Source organism: Chrysemys picta, chromosome 9 (assembly GCF_011386835.1).
Source record: "Chrysemys picta bellii isolate R12L10 chromosome 9, ASM1138683v2, whole genome shotgun sequence".
Lineage (NCBI taxonomy): Eukaryota > Metazoa > Chordata > Testudines > Emydidae > Chrysemys > Chrysemys picta.
In genome coordinates, this window is record NC_088799.1 from 62,733,911 (window position 1) to 62,752,833 (window position 18,923).

At 49.0% G+C, this 18,923-nt stretch overlaps 1 protein-coding gene across 2 annotated transcripts in view; it reads left to right on the forward strand.

The window, feature by feature from the left end:
- Positions 1-18,923, forward strand: part of LOC101937411 (BTB/POZ domain-containing protein KCTD16-like) — a 75,561-nt gene that overhangs the window by 17,491 nt on the left and 39,147 nt on the right. The window contains exons 1-2 of one of the 2 annotated variants that reach the window (XM_065556388.1): positions 2,423-3,940; positions 4,212-4,268. Coding sequence is in view for 1 of the 2 variants with exons in the window: in XM_024111706.3 (XP_023967474.2) it covers positions 4,212-4,268 (57 nt within the window). In the remaining variant the exon portion in view is untranslated. Of the gene's footprint in view, positions 1-2,422; positions 3,941-4,211; positions 4,269-18,923 lie in introns of those variants that run through there. The other variant, XM_024111706.3, reaches the window with a different exon arrangement.

Below are 18,923 nucleotides of genomic sequence, written 5' to 3' on the forward strand. Positions count from 1 at the left end.
ACTAGATGACCTTCTGAGGTCCCTTCCAACCCTGATATTCTATGATTCTATGATTTGTCCTTGAGGATGTCACTGTACTTCCTTTTTTGCCTCTTTCTATAACAACCCGTTCTTGTCCCCCCCTTGATTTAATTCTATGCATTCAGATAGGCAGGGAAACTGAGTCACGCAGACTATTCATAAAAAAATAGACATTGTCCCACTTTGTCACGACCATGTCGTGCACTTGTGGGACCCAGACTTCAGTGGAGACTCCATCAACCTCAGTGAAGATGCACTGACAGAAAACTGTTAAAACCTAGCAGAGAATGAGGCCCGTGGACTCTTCCAACACATATGGCCGGATCCTTGGCTGGTGTAGTTTGAAGGAGACCCACTCAGTTCAGTGGTGTCAAGTATCAGGGGGTAGCCATGCCACCACTTTAGCCATGGCACTTTAAGGTGCCACCAGACTCCTTGTTGTTTCAGTTCAGTGGAGACATGCTGGTTTACCCCAGCTGGGAATCTGGTCCATGCTATCTAAATAGTTGTGAGAACATGGATTATGTTTCAGAGGTTTTGTTTGAAACATGGATTAGTGACCAGATGGGTTGTAGCAGCCAGAGCCCGTTGTATAAATACATATGAAGGGAGGGCTTTGAAAGGACTAATATTTAGCTTTTCGGCTAAGACAGATTGGCTGCTCTGGGAATATCTATGTAGGGAAGTTTGTCCAACATTATATTTGAAGGAAATTATTGCTAGTGCCAGGCACTAAATTAACAGCCCTGGAGACAGAGTTCATCCAACAAAAGGATAGTGCCAGTAGCAGGCCAGGCTTCCCTCAGAGTGTCCTTGCCAATGTCCTCAGCCCTGCCCTGGAGGCTCTGAGAGGAGGTCAACTTCTGGGGCCTAATCACCTCTCAGCCTCTCTGCTGACACCGGCACAAGGGGCCCAGCTGTGCCAACAGCTTTTGTGGCACTGATACTAGTTCACTAGACAAGGTGCAGGAAACACGCTGCAGCTTCGGTGCGGTCTCATTTGGTAGAGGGGCACACCTGTAATTGGTCAATTCAATCTGGAGTTCAGGAGTGCTCCTAAATTTGTTGTTGATGCTGAGCGCTCTCATAGCCTTACACACAGAGGTGGCTATCTACCGCCTCCAGTTGGCTAGGAGACTCTCCTCCTGGTGAATGATGGTCTGGCCTTGGTTACACACATCTCTCGAGTGGATTGCAGCAACGCTCTCTACCTGGGCATGAAGCTACGAGCCTTTAGGGACCTTCATCTAGTTGAGAATGCTGCAGTGCACCTCAGCCACGCTGGCTAATGCAGGCCCATCAGCCGTGTCCTCAGTGCTCTACACTGGCTTCCCAGAGAATGCTGGGTCAAGGCCTCAATCCTTATCTTTAAGGCACTTTGTGGCCTGAACCAAACTTGGTTCGCTGCTTCTTCAGGGTAAGCCCCTGGGAGGCCACGAGACTCTTTGTTTACTGTAGTGTCCACAGGTACGGCCGCTTGCAGATTAGCCTGCACTGCTTCACGTAGCCCCCATTGGCTGGGAACGGCAAACTGCGACCACTGGGAGCTGCGAGCAGCTCTACCTGTGGACACGCGGGTAAACAAAGTGTCTTGCGGCCCACCAGGGGCTTACCCTGAACAAGCCATGAACCAAGTTTGGGAACCCCTGGCCTAGGGTACCTAGAAGATTGCTTGCAGCTCTGGGATGAGGATTGCGGTCGATGGCTCCCCACCTCAGGTGCAATAGAACTCTACCACAAGGGTAAAGTTCACCTGTGCAGGAGATGGAGCTTTCCCAAGGCCCGTCTGACACCTTGGAATGAACTCCTCCAGGAACTAAGGGCTACCACAAATCTTACCACCTTCAGTTCCAGGGGCAAGGTATGCATCTTTGACCTGCCTAGGCTAACAAACACAGAACAGAGTGGATATTTAAAACACAAATCGAGAAAAACACCTTTCAAAACAAACCATTCCACTGAACACACAATTCTTCCCCCTGGGGTGAGGATGTGAGAGAATGAACCACTCATGAGTGGGGTTAGCAACATCACTTAATGTATGACCAGAAGGCACTGAGATACAGCAGTGATGGTGGCAAGATAAGAGCTTCTATAGAATAGAAATGTTCTGAGTCCCCACAGCCCTTTCTGTGGGCCATTATATGGCAGGGGTACTGGAACAATTTGTATAGTGGGGGTGCTGTGAGCCATTGAACCAAACAGTAAATTCTGTATATAATGGAAACCACTGGAGCACCCCTAGCTCCAGCCCCTATGTCAGATGGTGACTTCAGACACCACCAACCCAAGCCAGATCTGAACAGGTGAAAGGCCCCCAATTTCCTCACCAGTCTTCGAAGGTATCTAGTCCCCCTGTTCACCAAGGGCACTTTGTGGATGAATTCTCCTGGTGATACATGGTGCTGCTGCTGGCGAAGTTACTCTTCAACTGTCATTATATCATGACAGATATAATTGGTTGGGGTTTTTTCAGTGAGTCCCTCACCCATCATGGATTGGAGTCACCTGTCAGGTCTCATTACCACTTGTGAGTGTTAAACTCGGAATGAGAGAGAACCGGGGTCTGCAGAGGAGGTCATAGGTCATTCTGGCTCTGTCTGGTTCTTGAGTGAGGTGAGCCCAAGCAAAACCCTACAGACAAACATTCAAAGCTGGACTCAAACAGGGTGGTCTAGTTCTATCTCCACGGCTAGACAAATTTCACCCCCTCCTGAACCATACCAAAGTGTCTCAGTTACAGACATGACATCATGGGAACAAACTCTAATTGGCTGATCATACAGCCAAATGTATTTGTTATAAACAATTCCGCCAGCTCTGCCTCACAGATAACATGTTTACAGTAACAGCAGGTAGCTGGAGCTTGCCATGTTTCTCCATCCCTAACAGTGGAAAAAAAATCCTCTCCTAATGCTCTTAGAACTACAGGAGACTAAGACTGCTGTGCAAAGGGCCATTCATGTGGATACACTGAAACAGTAGCACCTTCTCTGGGCTCTCCCTGTTAGAAGTGCTGCTTGTGAAGGAGGTAACTGCAGGAGTAGATGAGTCAGAAGAAAATGGTATTGTGCCATGAATCAAGTGGTAGGCTTTGTAATTTAGATGCCTGAGCTACTCACAGATATGTACTCAATGGGCTTACTGGGCCTCAAGCTGTCACTGAGTCTAGTTGGTCCTGGTGATGTATTTAAGCTATGGAACCATTGCTTTTGTTTTCTCTGTACTGCACCGTTAAATTTCTAAGACCTTTGCTTGTGTGCATGGCTGTAGCCATTTTATCTTGGGAGTGGCTGCAGACGGTTAGAGGGGAGACACAGACAGTATGTGCATGCTCTCTCTCTCTCTCTCTCATGGAGACTTTGCTTTTGTTCTTTCTTGTTGTCCTCTTCCTTAACCTATAATGAAAGCCATTTCAGATGGGAAGTGAAGGGTTTCTCTGGGTGTATGGGAAGAACATAACAGGGTTGGTGAAGCTGTGGCACAAGGGAACAGTCAAGGGAACCCATGTGACACTGCTTTCCCAGGAGAATTGAGCCTTGCAAAAGAACTTACCTTTGGCTCGTGCATAAAGGCATTTCCCTGTAGGGCAATAACACTTTTAGTCAATACGAACTATAACCTTCCTCATTACCGTCCTCCTTCTCAGTTCATTTGCATACTGCAATCCCATTGGTTACAATTAAGTCAGCTACAAATTAAGTTAGATCTGTGGCACACAGTCAAGCAAAGTCATTATCTAAAGACACCAACTAAAAGTCCATTAACTCAAGCCTTGAAAATCAGTATTTGGAAGGGGTCCATGGACATCACTTTAACTACAGTGCTGAGATAGGTCTGAGCTGCAGAATTCCAATCTGTATCCATGGGGGTCCTTGGTTTGTGCTTCCCTACTGAAACGGCCTGAATACTCCTGGAGGTGAGCATATTCCAGAGAGATTATCAGAGATGTTTCAAAAGAAGGCCATGGTTCTTGAAACATAAAACATGGCTGACTCTGCTGCAAGTTCATGGGAAAATATTGTCTCTGAAAATGATTTTTAATGGGATGGGATCATTGTGGAATTGTTGGGGTTTTACCTAATCTGAGCCAAATTTGGGAGCCTGTACAAAGAGATGTTACAACCAGAGCTGTAGAGTGATGCTGGTGGCAACTCAGAGCAACACATTCTTTTTGCTTCTTCCTCTAGGTCCTGGAGCCCGAGGACAAGGCTCCAGGCAGGTTTCTGGACACTTCAGCTTCCCAGGTAAGGTGCAACATAAAGGACTGGTATTGTTCTGGGGGGAAGATATTGGAGGGGGGTGAAGGGTTAGCTATGGTATGGAGAGGGCTTGGGATGTAGATTTGGGTTTTTGTTGTTAATTTCATGTAGATGAAAGGCTATGGCTGGAGACCAAGTTCCTCTGGGTCTCTACATGGCAGGTACAGTGTGAGTGGCAGCAGTGTAAGCTTCCCTAGCCGTGTTCCTCATTGTCATATTCTGATGAGGGGGCTGGAAAAAGAGGGTCAGGTTCCAAGCAGGACCTAGTTTGGTGTGACACCTGGACCTGGAGCTCAGGAATGCAAGCTCCTGGACAAACATAGGCCTCTGAGCATGGAACCCTGGCCTCTCAGTATGAGGAATAAAGATCTCTCTCCTGCAACTCTACCTGCCACATCCCTTATTGCTAACTAAGCAAACCTGGACTGCACTTGGCAAGACCTTCTCTGGGAGTATGAGAGGGATTCTCCATCTCACTCACTGAGGATCATTCATTCCTTGGCCTCTTTGCTTAGACTGTCAACAAGAGAGTAACTTGGTTGCAGTTGTGCTGGTGATGTTTGTTCAGCTGTCCTCTGTGGCCTGGGTGTGAGAGTGTAATCCTGGCTCCATTGAAGTCAAGGAGAGTCTTACCATGGACTCCAGAGAGGTCAGAATTTCACCCAGAGAGTTTATGGGCATGCAGGGGTGTGTGGACGTGAGGGCAGGGATTCCTGATGCTTCTATCACCTGCTAGACAGTCTGAGGTGTCTCCTCCAGTCGGGACAAGTGGGGTTGGTAGTTCTGATGTGTAGAAACATAAGCCATGGGCTACGCCAGGGATGGGCAAACTATGGCCAACGGGCCGAATTGGGCCCACGAGCCGATTTAAGCCAGCCCGCAAGCCACACGATGTAGCTCGGCCCTGCTCTGGCGCTCCTGCCGGGGTGCTAGGTCGGGGGCCGCACCAGCGGCTCGGCCCCACTCCGTTGCTCTGGCTGGGGCTCTGGGTTGGGGGCCGCACCAGCAGCTCGGCCCCGCTCCGGCTGGGGCACTGGGGTCAGGACTGCACCAAGCGACTCAGCCCTGTTCCGGCACTCCACCATGCAGCTCGGCCCCACTCCAGCCAGGGCACTGGATCAGGACTGCACCATGCAGCTCAGCCCCGCTCCGGCGCTCCAGCTGGGGCACAGGGTCGGGGCCGCACCACACTTGAGGTAAGTGCTGCTTGGCACCTTGCACCCCTGAGCCTCTCCCCACGCCCCAGCTCCAGCCCTGATCCCCCTCCTGCTCCCCAAACCCCTTGATCCCAGCCCAGAGCACCCTCCTGCACCCGAAACCTCTCATCCCTAGCCCCACCCCAGAGCCCGCACCCCCAGCCAGAACCTGCACTCCTTCCCCCAGCCCATCTCCAGCCCTGATCCCCCTCTCACCCTCCAAACCCCTCGGTCCCAGCCCAGAGCACCTTCTTGCACTCCAAACTCCTCATCCCCAGCCCTACCCCAGAGCCCACACCCCTCCGGCACCCCAACCCCAATTTTGTGAATATTCATGGCCCGCCATACAATTTCTATTTCCCGATGTAGCCCTCAGGCCAAAAAGTTTGCCCACTCCCTGGGCTAGACTGAGACCATCTCACTTGTTCTACCTGTAAAACGGACTGGGTATGAGCTCCACTCTCCAGATAGGAAAGTTGAAAGATTTAACCAGAGATGGGTCAGAGCTGCAAAACTGCTATGTGGCTCCAGTCATTGAACTCACTTCCCCACTAAAGTTTGGAAGTTGGGTTTTGTCTCAGCCCTGAAGCTTGTCTGAGTCTGAGAGGGACTCAGGGTACAGGCAGGTGGCACTGGGGTGACAGGCTGACATGGTACACTGGAGACTGTTTTGATTGCTTCTTGATTAGCATAGTTAGGAAAGGAAGGTTAGCTACCGTATGGTAGCATGCAAGAGCTCTTGCCTCTCAGATGGGTACTCTAGCGATGCTCAGAGTACTGTATGTTATGGATAGGTGGTAGATTTCCCCAGTAGGAATTGCCAACATCTCTGCTAAGGAGGGTCCCAGGTGCTCTGTGATCTCCAGGAAGGGTGGGGATCTCAGTCACATGGGGGTGCCCCGATTAGTCTCATTTCAGCACTCCCAGGCGAAGTGAACACAGCCAAAGGATTTTGATTGCAGGGATTTTACCTGCATTTGAGCCTGGAAGAGAATGCAATGCAGATTTGTCCTCTCTGGGTCTGGGTTTGTGGTGAACACAGCATCCTGGAGCCATGAGGATGACGACTGTGTCATGGCAAGAGGGGTCTCGGTCAGACCAGTTACTGTGCTGGAGATGTCTTGAAAAATTTCCATGACTCCAAAACTTAGGTGGGGCTTGCTGGCTGCTAGCCAGGCCAGCTAGAGAATTAGAGACAGCTGAAGAGCAGCATTCTTGCTTGGTCTTTAAAAGATGAGAGGGGAACACAAAGAGCATATGCATGATTATATCTATGACTGGAAGCACTGGCTAATGGCCTGGAATCTGTTTTGAATTAGCTTGTCTCCCACTTGGCAGCATCCCAGCACCCTGGCATGACTCGCCCCCCAAGGCTGGGCTCAGGCAGTGCTTGGCTCCCGTTACAAAGAGCAGTCTCTGTCAAGCCCTTCACTGCAAGATCTCTACCACTTCAGGAGTGACCAACCCCAAGTTCCCAGGCACTCACAGCAGATGCTGGGTTCCAAGAACTGAAAAAAGATGGAAAAAAGATACATCCATTGTCTGGAAGGGAGGCTGTCCGGCGCTGGACCTGATGTGGTCAGGCTTTACCTGGTCCAAAATCTACTGTCAATCTGCAGTCCAGGTTTCAGACGCTGAATAAGAATGGGGAGAAAGACAGAGAAAATGAGTGGGAGGATAGTCTGATGGTGAAGGCCGTGCCCTAGGACTCAGGATATCTGCCTTCAATTCTTGGCTATGCTACAGCTGTTCCACGTGACCTTGGGCAAGTCCTTTCATCTCTCAGAACCCAGTGCCCAAATGGGATAATAATGCTTCCTTTATGTGTTTCGACTGAGCTAGGGCCTGTCTCCTCCTCTGTACAGTGTTAGCACAATGGGGCCCTGATCTCGATTTGGGGCCTCGAGGCACTGCTGAAATAAAAATGAAGTGTTCTATTTGTCCAGACGGAGCAAATATTTAAGAGCCAGATCCTCAGCTGGTGTAAACTGACAGAGCTCTGGTGACTCCAGTGATTTCAACAGAGTGCTGCCAATTTACACCAGTGGAGAATCTGGACCTTGAATCTTTAATGAAGAAGAGGCCAGCTGAAAACGTGGCTCATTGTAATAGAACATCTGAAGAGGGGGATGGCCTGTACTAAACAATACCCGAGCACAAGGGAGAACTAGTTATAAAGTGTCGCCCATGCACCATCCAGGCCCTGCAGCAAAAGGTACATTTTTCTAACTACCTCTTTGAAAATGAGACAAGAAGCACCAGTCAACTCAGAGGGGGTGCAGAGGAGACAACTAGAGAAGCACAGTCCAGTGGACGGGGAATGATATTACAAATAAAAAAAGCTGGGTTCTGTCCCTGACTCCGGCCTGCTGTATGATAAATGGCCCCTCCTTGCCTCAGTTACCCCTTCTGCAAAGTGGGGATCATATTACTGACCTGCCTTTGTTGAGTGCTGTAAGATATATGTAGGAAAGGGCCATTATGAGAGCTAAGTATAATTATCTTGCTTACACTGCTTTACCGGACTTGCTCCTCATTTACACTGGTACCGGTCAGACCAGAATTGGGTCCATTGAAATTTTAAGTAAGCACAATTGTTTGGTACCCAGGGACACAGCATCTGGGAGTCCTACCTAAACACAAACATATTGGTTACAAATTGTTAGCATCCTTGTTTCCCATTACAGATCCCTGGCCAAACCCACACACTGAGCCCTGGATCTCATCAAACCCACTGGCATTTGATGGGCCCTCCACTGAAAATGCTGTCAGGGAGGTCTAATTCCCACAGCTAGCAGCAGGAGTGACCCAGCAGCTCTTAACATCCTGAGCACAGGAGGCAAAAGGGCAGCCCATGAATTATGAAGACACTAACTAGCATTTTACAGTTCCAAGGCCATCACTCCCAATCAAGTAGTAAATTGGATTTGATCTACAGTCCACATGTAGGTTGCACACAAGGCATTGATTAAAGAGGGAAAGCTGGGCTGCAGAGCCTCTGCGAGGCTCCCTAATGGCGCTGAAATCGCTGTCATTAATGCACAAAATTGCTTACGTGTCTATAGCACCTTTCATCCCAAGACACGAGCGAGCAGGGGTGGTCTTGTGGTTGAGGTCCCTTGCCTGGGACACAGGAGATGTGGCTTGAATTCCTAACTCTACCATGACTCGCTCTGTGACATGGGCAAGCTGCAGTGGCCCAGATCCTGAAACCACTGGTAGTTAGGTGCCTGAATACCATTGAGGACCTGAGCCTAGGAGCTGGATTTTCCAGAAGATCTCCATACCCAGAAAGTCCCCTTTAGAACAATGAGTAAATCAGCACAGCTGCATTAACAGAGGTGTCCTCTGTGCACCAGTGAGTTTCGCTCCACTGTGTATGTTAGAATTGTGCTCAGGTGTACATTACAGTGACTGCAGATTTGCGCACACAGCCATGGTAACTCTGAGCAAGCTAAGGTGTAGGGAGTAACACAGAAAGTGCAGCATACCCTGGGTGGCAAGAGAAACACGTGGAGAGCACTGGGACTTCAGTGGAGCAAAGGGAGGGCAGTTCCAACAAAGCAAGGCAGATGGTATGCCAGTCTCCTCCATAGATGTGGGAACTAGGGGAACTGCAGCACCCCCAGTTTTTGTGCAGGGTCCCAGCCCTGCACCCTGGGGTCCACTACGGCCCCACATATGGAGTCCTGGCTGCCACCGGACCCACGCCCAGGGCTCCGCTCTCGGGATCTGAGCTGTCAGAGTGCCTCCGTTTCCTACCACCATATTAGCAAGGAACCCGTGAAAGTTACAACATGTGTCACAGTTCAGTCTCTTGCATATTTTGTTTCCCCTCAGAGTTAGCAAGATATGCTATTCTGGTCAGGTAAGAAATACTATGAGAATAGTAGCTTCTCTTGCAAGGCAAATCTGAACAAATCTGAACAAATCTGGCCAGTGAGCTCCCCACTTCCAAACTTTCTCCTACCCCCCTGCAATGCAGGCTGGGGCATTCAGGCTGACTAATTGGATGGCACAAAGAATGTGCCAAGAACTGCCCTGTGCAATGTGGTGGTAGGGAACTTGGGGGGGGGGGGGGGGGGGGCACTAGTGCATAAAGGTTTCCTGTTAAATTCAGAGACAGTGGAACCTACAAGATGACTTATACAGGGTTTAGACGAGGGGCCTCGATTATTCTCTCTCTATTTGTTGTGCTTTAAGAGCTTTCTTTTCAACATATATGGAAAGTGGAAGTGTCTTACAGCTATAAACCTGCTCCCCATAACATGCAAGTTGTCTGGTGATTTTGGAAAAAGGACTTTTCCTCTCAAAAGCTGAAGCGGCAGCTCAGTCCTGGACCTGCATGCGGGGACTTGGCTGCCACCGGAACCGTGCCCAGGGCTCTGTTCCTGGCCCCGCGCGCGGGGTCCCAGCTGCAAGACCCGCACCTGGGGCACTGCTCCCGCCCTCAGCTGTGGTCTCAGCCTCAGCCCCCTTACCGCTGTCTGCATCCCCCCTGCTCCCAGATCCAGCTCTGGGGAGACGGGGCACAGACAGGGGTAAAGGGGGTGTGAGGTAAAAAGTTTGGGGTCCACTGGCTTTCAGCAGCCCCACTATAAAAATTGTTCCAGCACCAGCATCTCCTCTGAACCTGGCCTTGCAAAAGGAGGAACATTTTCCAGAGGTGAAACCTGTACGAGGAGCCGGTTTGGAGTTGCCCATCAAGCCATTTCCTCCAGGTTGATTTCTAATGGCAATTAAGCCCAACTTTCTCTCTCTCTCTCCGTTTATATGGCCCTTTGTCATCCAGATATCTGATCGCCTCCCAGCCATTAGCAACTTTACCCACACAGTCCCCTCAGGGAAGTGGGCAAGCATGAGCCTCATTTTACAGATAGGAAACTGAGGCCGGGATCTATTAAGTAGAGCTGATCAAAGAAGGTTCAGCAAAGCAGTATTCTGTGGGAATTCTGACAATGCTGAAATAGCTCATTAAGATTATTATATATCATGTACTACAAAATAAAAGACACCGACCCGAAAAGGAAATTTGGGGGGGATTTTCAGAGAATTAAGAAGTGTTTGGTTTTTGTTCCAATCCAAAACTCAGAATCCTTTGACAACCGGAACTTCCACCCTCCACTCAGCTCTGATATGAAGAGAATTCCCTGAGGTCACACAGGGAATCTGGAGCAGAGCAAGAAACTGAACTCAGATTTCCTGCCTCCCATTCCGGTGTCTTAGCTACAAGACCACCCATGTCACAACCGTGGTAGCCTCTCCCATGAATGCATTTGGTCAGGGAAGCAAGTTCAGCCAGCTGGATTTGGGAGGAGGGTCACTGCGTTTCGTCCTCTTCCGTGTTGGTCAAGATCCAGTATCACAATGTGACACCGGAATCACAGTGGACTTGTACTATCGCAATGTTCCTTCACGGTCATTGTCACGTTAGGACGGCATGTCCCAGCTTCAGTCATTTGGTAGGATCATCTAAACATCCCCTGGCACGGCTGGGATGGCAGGACGCAGTCAACTGACCTTATCGACTAAATTCTGCTGTGGCTCTCAGACAGGGCTGCCTCTCAATCCCAGTTACCTGCAGCAGACACTGAATTATTAACCTGACATCTCTGCTGAAATTGGGGGGAGGGAGGAAGAGAGAGGGAGCTGTAGGAAAGATCTCCTGTAAGGCCGTGTCTCCTCCCTCTTCCCCAAAGTGTGCAAAACCTCTATTACAGATTCAGTAATAGCAAGGCCCCTGCCTAGCACTCAGTAGGTCAGTACAGCCTCGGCAGGGACCTCTCCTTTCCTTCCCTCTCCAATCCTATTAGTATTAGAGAGTGGATAGAGCTATAACAGGAAAAAAGCCTATCTCGGAGCAGCACAGCTGACGGCTTGCCTTTTAAATCTTTAATAAGCATTAGCTTTAGCAGCAGCTCCGATATGCTGAGGAATGGCATAGGAGTGGAAGCCTAACTGGTGTGCCTCGCTGTTTAGCTGCTGAGAATGGATCGGGGCCAGGTTGCTGGATGTGTGAACAGTAGATGGGAAAGCTCAGTTACTCTCACAGGTGTTTAGGGGGGCTGAGCACAGTATTTCTGCATGGCCGGCAGCTACAATTCCATTTAAACCCTTCCCTTCACGTATCAGCCATGATCTGAATTCATGGGCCGCGTTTCCCTTCCAGAGCTGACATCACTGCTGTTGCTTTCCGCTGCGCCCCTTGCATGCCTTCTGAGATCATTGCCATCCACCCAGGAAACATAATGACATGACCTCAGGGCAATAAAAAGAGGAACCGATTTGCAAAGCTGTTGTTTGGAGATTAATTTTCTAGGGGGTAACCACCCCATTCAATTCCCGTAAGAGTTAGCTGGGGTGCAGTGATATTACCTAGCCATTTAATGTTTCATTCTATTCTGGATTTGGGACCTCAAACAGTTTAGTTTGCATGCTTGAAATTTATAATGACCCTTTTCATTTGAAACGGAGATTGAGGAACAGATGGTGGCTATGCAAACATTACCAGCCTGCATGGGTGATCAGTGACGTGGGAGGCATAAGAGCCATGTTTATGGCTTAGGGAGGAGTTCGTAGACAGAGCAAATTAGATTAATTAAAATAGACTCTAAAAGCGTTGCTCTTTGCACCCAGTGTCACTGGCAATAGCTGCTGAGCAAACTTGTACTCTGCTGCCCTCTAATGGATGGATTATTTTATTCCTGCCCATGTCTATACTGGCTCCTACAGGTTGAGCTGGTTGTGGGCACGGCTTAGTCGTCTGCACGCCATACTTGTGATATCCATGCTTCTTACATCTAGAAGTCCTAACTGACTCAGTCCTTTGCCTTTTGGAGACAGAGCATTCAGTCCCATCCCATCCGTTCTGTTTGCATTTGTGTCTAGCTGGTGCAGATGAGTGTGGAGGATTCCTTGATGTGTCTCCTAAGAGATTTCTGACATTCTTGACCAAACCCATCCCTTCCTCTCCTAGAGCAGGGCTGGCTGCAGTTCAAGGCATGTTCTTAAAGCGCTTTTCCATAAAAGGGGCAAGATTCTAATATAGGGCCATTTCCCAAGAACATGCAACTCCCATTGACTTCCATTAGAGAGGGCAAGTGCTCGGGACTGCTCATAGCTGCTAATTAGCTGCTATGTTAGCTCACCAAGTGGAAGTCTGTTGGACTGGAACTCAAGATCATCATGAGTCCTATTCTCGATGGACCATATACAGGTGGCATTGAGTGACAGTGAAGTCTATGTGTGGATGTGGCCGTAGGTCATTACAGGATGAGGGTCAGCAGCTGGTTTGAACTCTTGTGGACCCCAGGTATCTGTACTGAGGATGAGCAGTATGCATGTGTGTGTGTGTGTAGGGGGGTGGTGTATGCGCTAGAGCCCTCAGATGGCTGGAATATTTCAGGATCACTCATGTGGTCAAGAGTTCCCTCTATTGGCTGAGTTAAAGGGACCACTTACTTCCTTCAGATGTTTTGGAGCCAAAGATCATGATCATTGTCCTCCCACTGAGGCTGCATGTGTACGGGTCAACTGATGGCTTTTGGAATCTGTATATAGGCAGCCGTGGATTGCTCACACAGCATGCCTCTCTGTGGGGGAAACAGGTCAGATGTGGGGGGGAGTGGTGGTTCAGTTCCAAGCTCCACCCACAAAATTTGCTCTTCCCAAAGTGCGCATCACCAGAGTGAAACACCCACTCACAGTAGATTGTGCAGATGTTCTAAACATGATTGTGCTGCTCCCTGAGCTCCAATGAGTTCTTGAGCTTGGCTCCCCTCAGTAGGGTTTGAATATGCCCATGGGCTTGGCTAGGTGCTTGCGGGGGGGGAATTAGTGGCAGCATCCTCCAGTCATCACCGAAATGAGCCGTCACTTGCATTCATTGTGCTGATCGGTGACCTCCATCTCATGAGCAGTGACACAGTTAACAGTGCTGACATCTGCGCTGTCGTCACTGGGCACACGGGTTAACACTAGAGGGGATTGGAAATCAGAATTTTTCAACCATCTCTAATCACAGCTCAAGTGACTCCTTTAGTCCGAAGAGCAATGTAATGCTTTTGGTGCTGAATAGTCCAGATTCCATCCCTGCCGACACCCAGGATGTCCTTATCTATGCAGCCCTTATTCCTTCCGCTTAGCCCTTGCTTGGGCAAATCTTCTGTTTAGAGCAGATCAAAGGTTTGTTGTCAAGACCTTTCTTATGATGGATTTTTGTTCAAAAGGAAATTTTTTCTGGAAATTTTCACTTTGGCCAGAATTTTCTATTTTTCATTTTAAAAAATGGAAACCAAAACTGGGAAATGTTTAGTTCAAATTTTCATTTTGGTGTAAAATTTGTCATTTTTCACCCTTGATTTTCAGTACTGTGTTCCACTGTGTACTACATTAACTTGCGTCGGAGTAGAAAGGTTATTTTACCTCTGTATTTGGCACTTGTGTGACCGCTGCTGGAATCCCGTGTCCAGTTCTGATGCCCACAAGTCAAGGGGGGTGTTGATAAATTAGAGAGGTGTCAGAGAAGAGCCACAAGTATGATTAAAGGATTAGAAAACATGTCTTATAGTGATAGACGCAAGGAGCGCCATCTATTTAGCTTAACAAAGAGAAGGTTAAGGGGGGACTTGATCATAGTCTAGACTCTATAGGTACCAACATGGGGAGCAAATATTTAATAATGGGCTCTTCAGTCTTGCAGAGAAAGGTATAACATGATCCAAAGGCTGGAAGTTGAAGCTAGATAAATTCAGGCTGGAAATAAGGCATATATTTTTAACAGTGAGAGTAGTTAATCATTGGAACAATTCACCAAGAGTCGTGGTGGATTCTCCATCAGTGACAAGTTTTACATCAAGATGGGATGTTTTTCTAAAAGCTCTGCCCTAGGAATTACTGTGGGGCAGTTCTCTGGCCTGTGTTATACAGGAGGTCACACTAGATGATCACAATGCTCCTTCTGGCCTTAAAATCTGTGAATCATGCACTAGGGAGATTCTAGTGTGCAGCACATTGGTACACGTTAGAATTCACACCCCTCCAATGAGCATTGCCGCACCATGTAGACCAGCTCTTAATGACCTGTCCAAGGTCTTCTCTGGCAAAGCCAACAACTCCGATCTCCTGAGTTACAGTCTGACTTCTTAACCATCAGATCATTTTTCCATCTGTCTGCCCACTAACTCACTAGGCTGCTGACTCTGGGTGGGGAAGTGGGGAGCACTTTGGGTGAAAGAGAGATGTTGTGGAAAACTACATCCCATTCTGTCCTACAATGCGTACGCAGCACGGATCACTTCTCCCCATGGCAACTTATTGAGTACTGGCTGTGCAGAATGCTCTCTTCAACACCACTTCACCTCATCAGCAAACAGCCAGAGCCTGAGACTCCAGATTTCTTCAGTAATTGAGTCTTAATTTGCTGTTGACAGAAGTATTTTTTTTTTTTGGCCAATTATCTGGAAAGGGGAAGTGAAGGGAGCTCCGAAGAGACCTGATGAATGGTGTTGGCACTCACAGGACATTTCTGCTGCAGACGATGGGGTGGGGAGGTGTCATTCAGAGCCCAAGCTGTGTACATTGAGCAGCGAAGTGATCTGTTTCACACCTGATGGCTTATATTCCAAGCATATCATTTCCTTTGCTACCCTCATAGCCCAGGTCTTGTGAACATGCCCCACACCAAAAAAGGGCTATATAACCCTCTGTGTTACAAAGAAGCAGGCATAGGAGGGCTGCCCATAGGGGTTCTTTTCAGAAAGCTGGGTTGATAATTTTAAGCAGCGTTCCCTTAATTACATTACTTGAGCCGGTACTGTGCAGGCCTCTGAAAGGTTTCAATATCCTTTTTTGATAGTGGTGGGGAGATAGTTCAGCTGTTGATGGTGTATTGAGTGGAGCTGGTTGGAAATTTTCCAATTAAATGTTTTTCTATCAGAAAATGCCATTTTGTGGAAATCAAAACTTTCTGCGGGAACATGTTGATTTTGGTAAAACATCATTTAGGAAAACAAATCAAAACCAAGCATGTCAGTGAGGTCATTTCAACCTCATCAGGAGGGGAATGCTTTTATTATTTTGTTTGTTTGTTTCAAAACTGCATTGGGGTTCAAAGTTTATTTCATATTATAAATATATTTAATTCAAGATAAAATCAACAAAACCAAATCCAGAATGGATCGTTTCCATTTTATCAAAACAAAAAGTTTTGGTAGACACAAAATAATTTTTTTGTGTGGGAAATTATGGAATTTGGGGTTTTCATTTTGATTTGGAACAAAAATAAAGGTCAATGAGCCCGGAATTTCCCACAAAATGGAAATTCTGGTTCCTGCCTGGCTCAGTCTCACAGGTTTGAATAGATATCCAGAGACTATGGACAAAGAAGGTTGGCAAGCTGTCTAATGTTGGGTATGATAGCAAACCAATGCCATCAAAATGTATCTCATGGGGGAAGAGTGATTTCGGAATTGGGGTAGCCAGGAGGTAGCTCCCCCTTGTAAAGAGGTCACATTCTACAAGCAAGGGAAAGATGGAGAACAGGACTATAGAGCGTTGCCCCCAAAATTCAGGAAAAGTGTGACAGACCTGACTCATGCTCCATCAGCAGATCAGTAGCATCATGGGAGGGGAGTGGATTCCCCAGGGAAGCTTAGGCAGGAATGGGGAGGAACTCCAGCCAGGAGAGATCAAAGGGGTGGAAAGGTCCAGCGGCTCCCATAGACCTCACATCTCCCGCTCTGCAGGCAGCGGGCACCAATGGCCCAGAGAGAGTCTCCTTTCCCGAGGGGAGTTTGTTTGTGGAGTTGTAAGAAGGTGCTGCTTAGCGTTGTTCAGGCCGCTAGTAATCTTCTGAGTGCTCCACAGCTGACAATGGCATCAATTGTCTCTCCAGTTCTGTCAGCCCCCTTGAGGACAGGCTGTCTAGAGCCTGACAGTGACATATCACACCTGCAATGACTTTGCCAACTGACAGCTGCAGCAGTGCCCCCGGGGAATGTATCCCCTTTAGACCTTGATGGGGGGGGCGGGGCATCGGCAGTGAAGGGGGATGTCCCTCTGCAGGGCTGGTGCAAGGATATTTTGCGCCCTAGGTGAAACTTCCACCTTGCGCCTCCCCCCCCCTCGCCCCAGAGCTTCGCTTATTATAAACTTTCAAAAATGAATACTGCATAATGTGGCATTGTTCATTAGAATTAATACATGTTCGGCTTGAAAATTTATTAATTTCATTATTTAGTCTACATATTTAATGAAAATAAATGGCCTTGGGTCCCCTGCACATGGCTAGAGCCCCTCCTGCCCCCCGCCTCCCATGGATCTGGAAAGGGCTGTTTTGGGAATCAGAGCACAGAGCCGGGAGTTGGGATCTGGCTTCTGTTCTCCACCCTGGTACCAACTCACTGGATGACTTCAGGCAAGTTACTTCCCCGTTTTGGACTTTCCATCAATAACAATACAAACAATCAGGAGAATGATGAGGGGCAGTTGGCCCAATTCTGGGAGTGGGGAGGATATGGCCCTTATGTGGTCACTCAACTTCTACCTAGTAATGTTACTGGTGCATCTGGTGTCATTCAGTAGGAGAACAAAAATCTCTTGGGTGCTGCAGCCTGCCCAGGGTTCAGCTGCACTTAACCTGAGTTGCTGGCACACTTGCAGTGGTTGTGCACCACACAACTGGTCACCCATGTTACATAAAAATCTGGCTCTGACAGTGTCGTAATTAGACTTAACAGTTACTGCCGCATTTCCTAGAGCTGTTGTCCCAGGCTGGCTGCAGACTCAGGCAGACAGAACTGTGTCGGCTAGACACCCATCTCCTTTGGAAGATTTTCCTTGTAGTCATAAGGGCTAGAGACAGCCGTGTTTCTTCACTGAAAACTTACAGTGTGCTGCCCCTGAATCCCAGATGAATGCTTTTTGTGGGCAGGTGCAGAGCTCAGGGCTTGAAGGCCTCTGGTCTAATGGTCTGAGCCAGCGCAGAATTAGGAGCCTTGATCTCCTGTGTTCAAAGCAGGACTCCGACAATGATTCCCTGGGTGACCTTGGGCAAGTCACATCCCTGTTCTCTGCCTCAGTTTTCCAAAAAATGGTGCTCTATTTACCTGCTCCACAGGGCTGCAGGGATGGGTGGAGATGAAGCCTTGGAAGGTGGCACGTGCTGAGGCTGGTTACACTTTTGCAGCTTTTTAGCCCTGTATCCTCTGGCACGGCCATGATCCACCCCCGCAGGTGGACCGGTGGCCACGGTCTCCTCTTCCTTTCTCCCACCCCCGCCCCTCCTTCCACCGCTGCATTGCTGTCAGTACGGCCAGCTGCAGGTGGGCTGATGTCACCTGCTCTGATCTGCAGCCAGCAGCCCTTTGGCAGCAGCCGCTGCTGTGGCAGGGGGTCCGGGACTGTCAGAGTCGGAGGGAGCAGGCTAGGGAGCGATGCGGCAGCCTAGGGAGCGATGCAGCAGCCTGGGGGCTGGGGAAGAGGCGACTCCGGGCTGGCAGGGGGGCGCGGGCAGGCAGTGATGTGGGGCCTGGCAGCGGGGCTGCGGTTGCAAAGGACGCCCACAGAGGTAGGTGCTAACGTGGCTGTGAGAGGCCCGTCCCCCCGCCGGGAGCAATAGTGTAAAAAAAAATTTGGGGCACTGCTTTTTGGTGCCCCCAAATCTTGGCGCCCTAGGCGGCCACCTAGTTTGCCTAGTGGGTACACCAGCCCTGTCCCTGTGCCCAATCCACTCCAGCATGTCTTTGTGCTCCCAACACTTTTCCCTCAGATGTCAGCTTTATCATATTCACATCCCCTTGTTTTTCTGGAGGGCTCTTTTCTGCTGCAGGGCAGCCCTCCCTAAAGCATCCTCTCTCATCCTCCCCAGTGCATTCTGGGTAATCCCTCTGCCAGCTTTGAAGTTCTAGATAGCGGTATTTGGTATTTATCACTCTCTGTTAAGGTTCCCCTGACCTCACCGTGAACCAGCTGGACGAGGCAATGGGACATTCATGGGCTCTACTTTGATGTGGGGAAAGAAGCCTCTCTAAAATGTAACTTTTCCAGAGGAAATAATATTCTCTTCTGCCCATGACATAGTTCTGATAGGGCCAAGAATGACACCCTTTATGCTGTCTGTGGGCTATGGCTGTGGTCAGTGATTTCCTAAACAGAATAATCTCTGCCTGTGCTCTAATCCAGTGGCTCTCAACCCTATTTGATAGGGCCCCCCTTCTTTGTGTCTGTAGTCATTTACGCTCCCCCCCAAGTATAGATACCGCCACCCAGCTCTGAAGGCAGAGCAGAGAGCAGCAGCTGCTAGCCGGGTGCCCAGCTCTGAAGGCAGAGCAGAGAGCAGCAGCTGCTAGCCAGGTGCCCAGCTCTAAAGGCAGCGCCACTACCAGCAGCAGCACAGAAGTAAAGGTGGCAATGTGAAAAGTGATATTCATCAATATCACTTTTC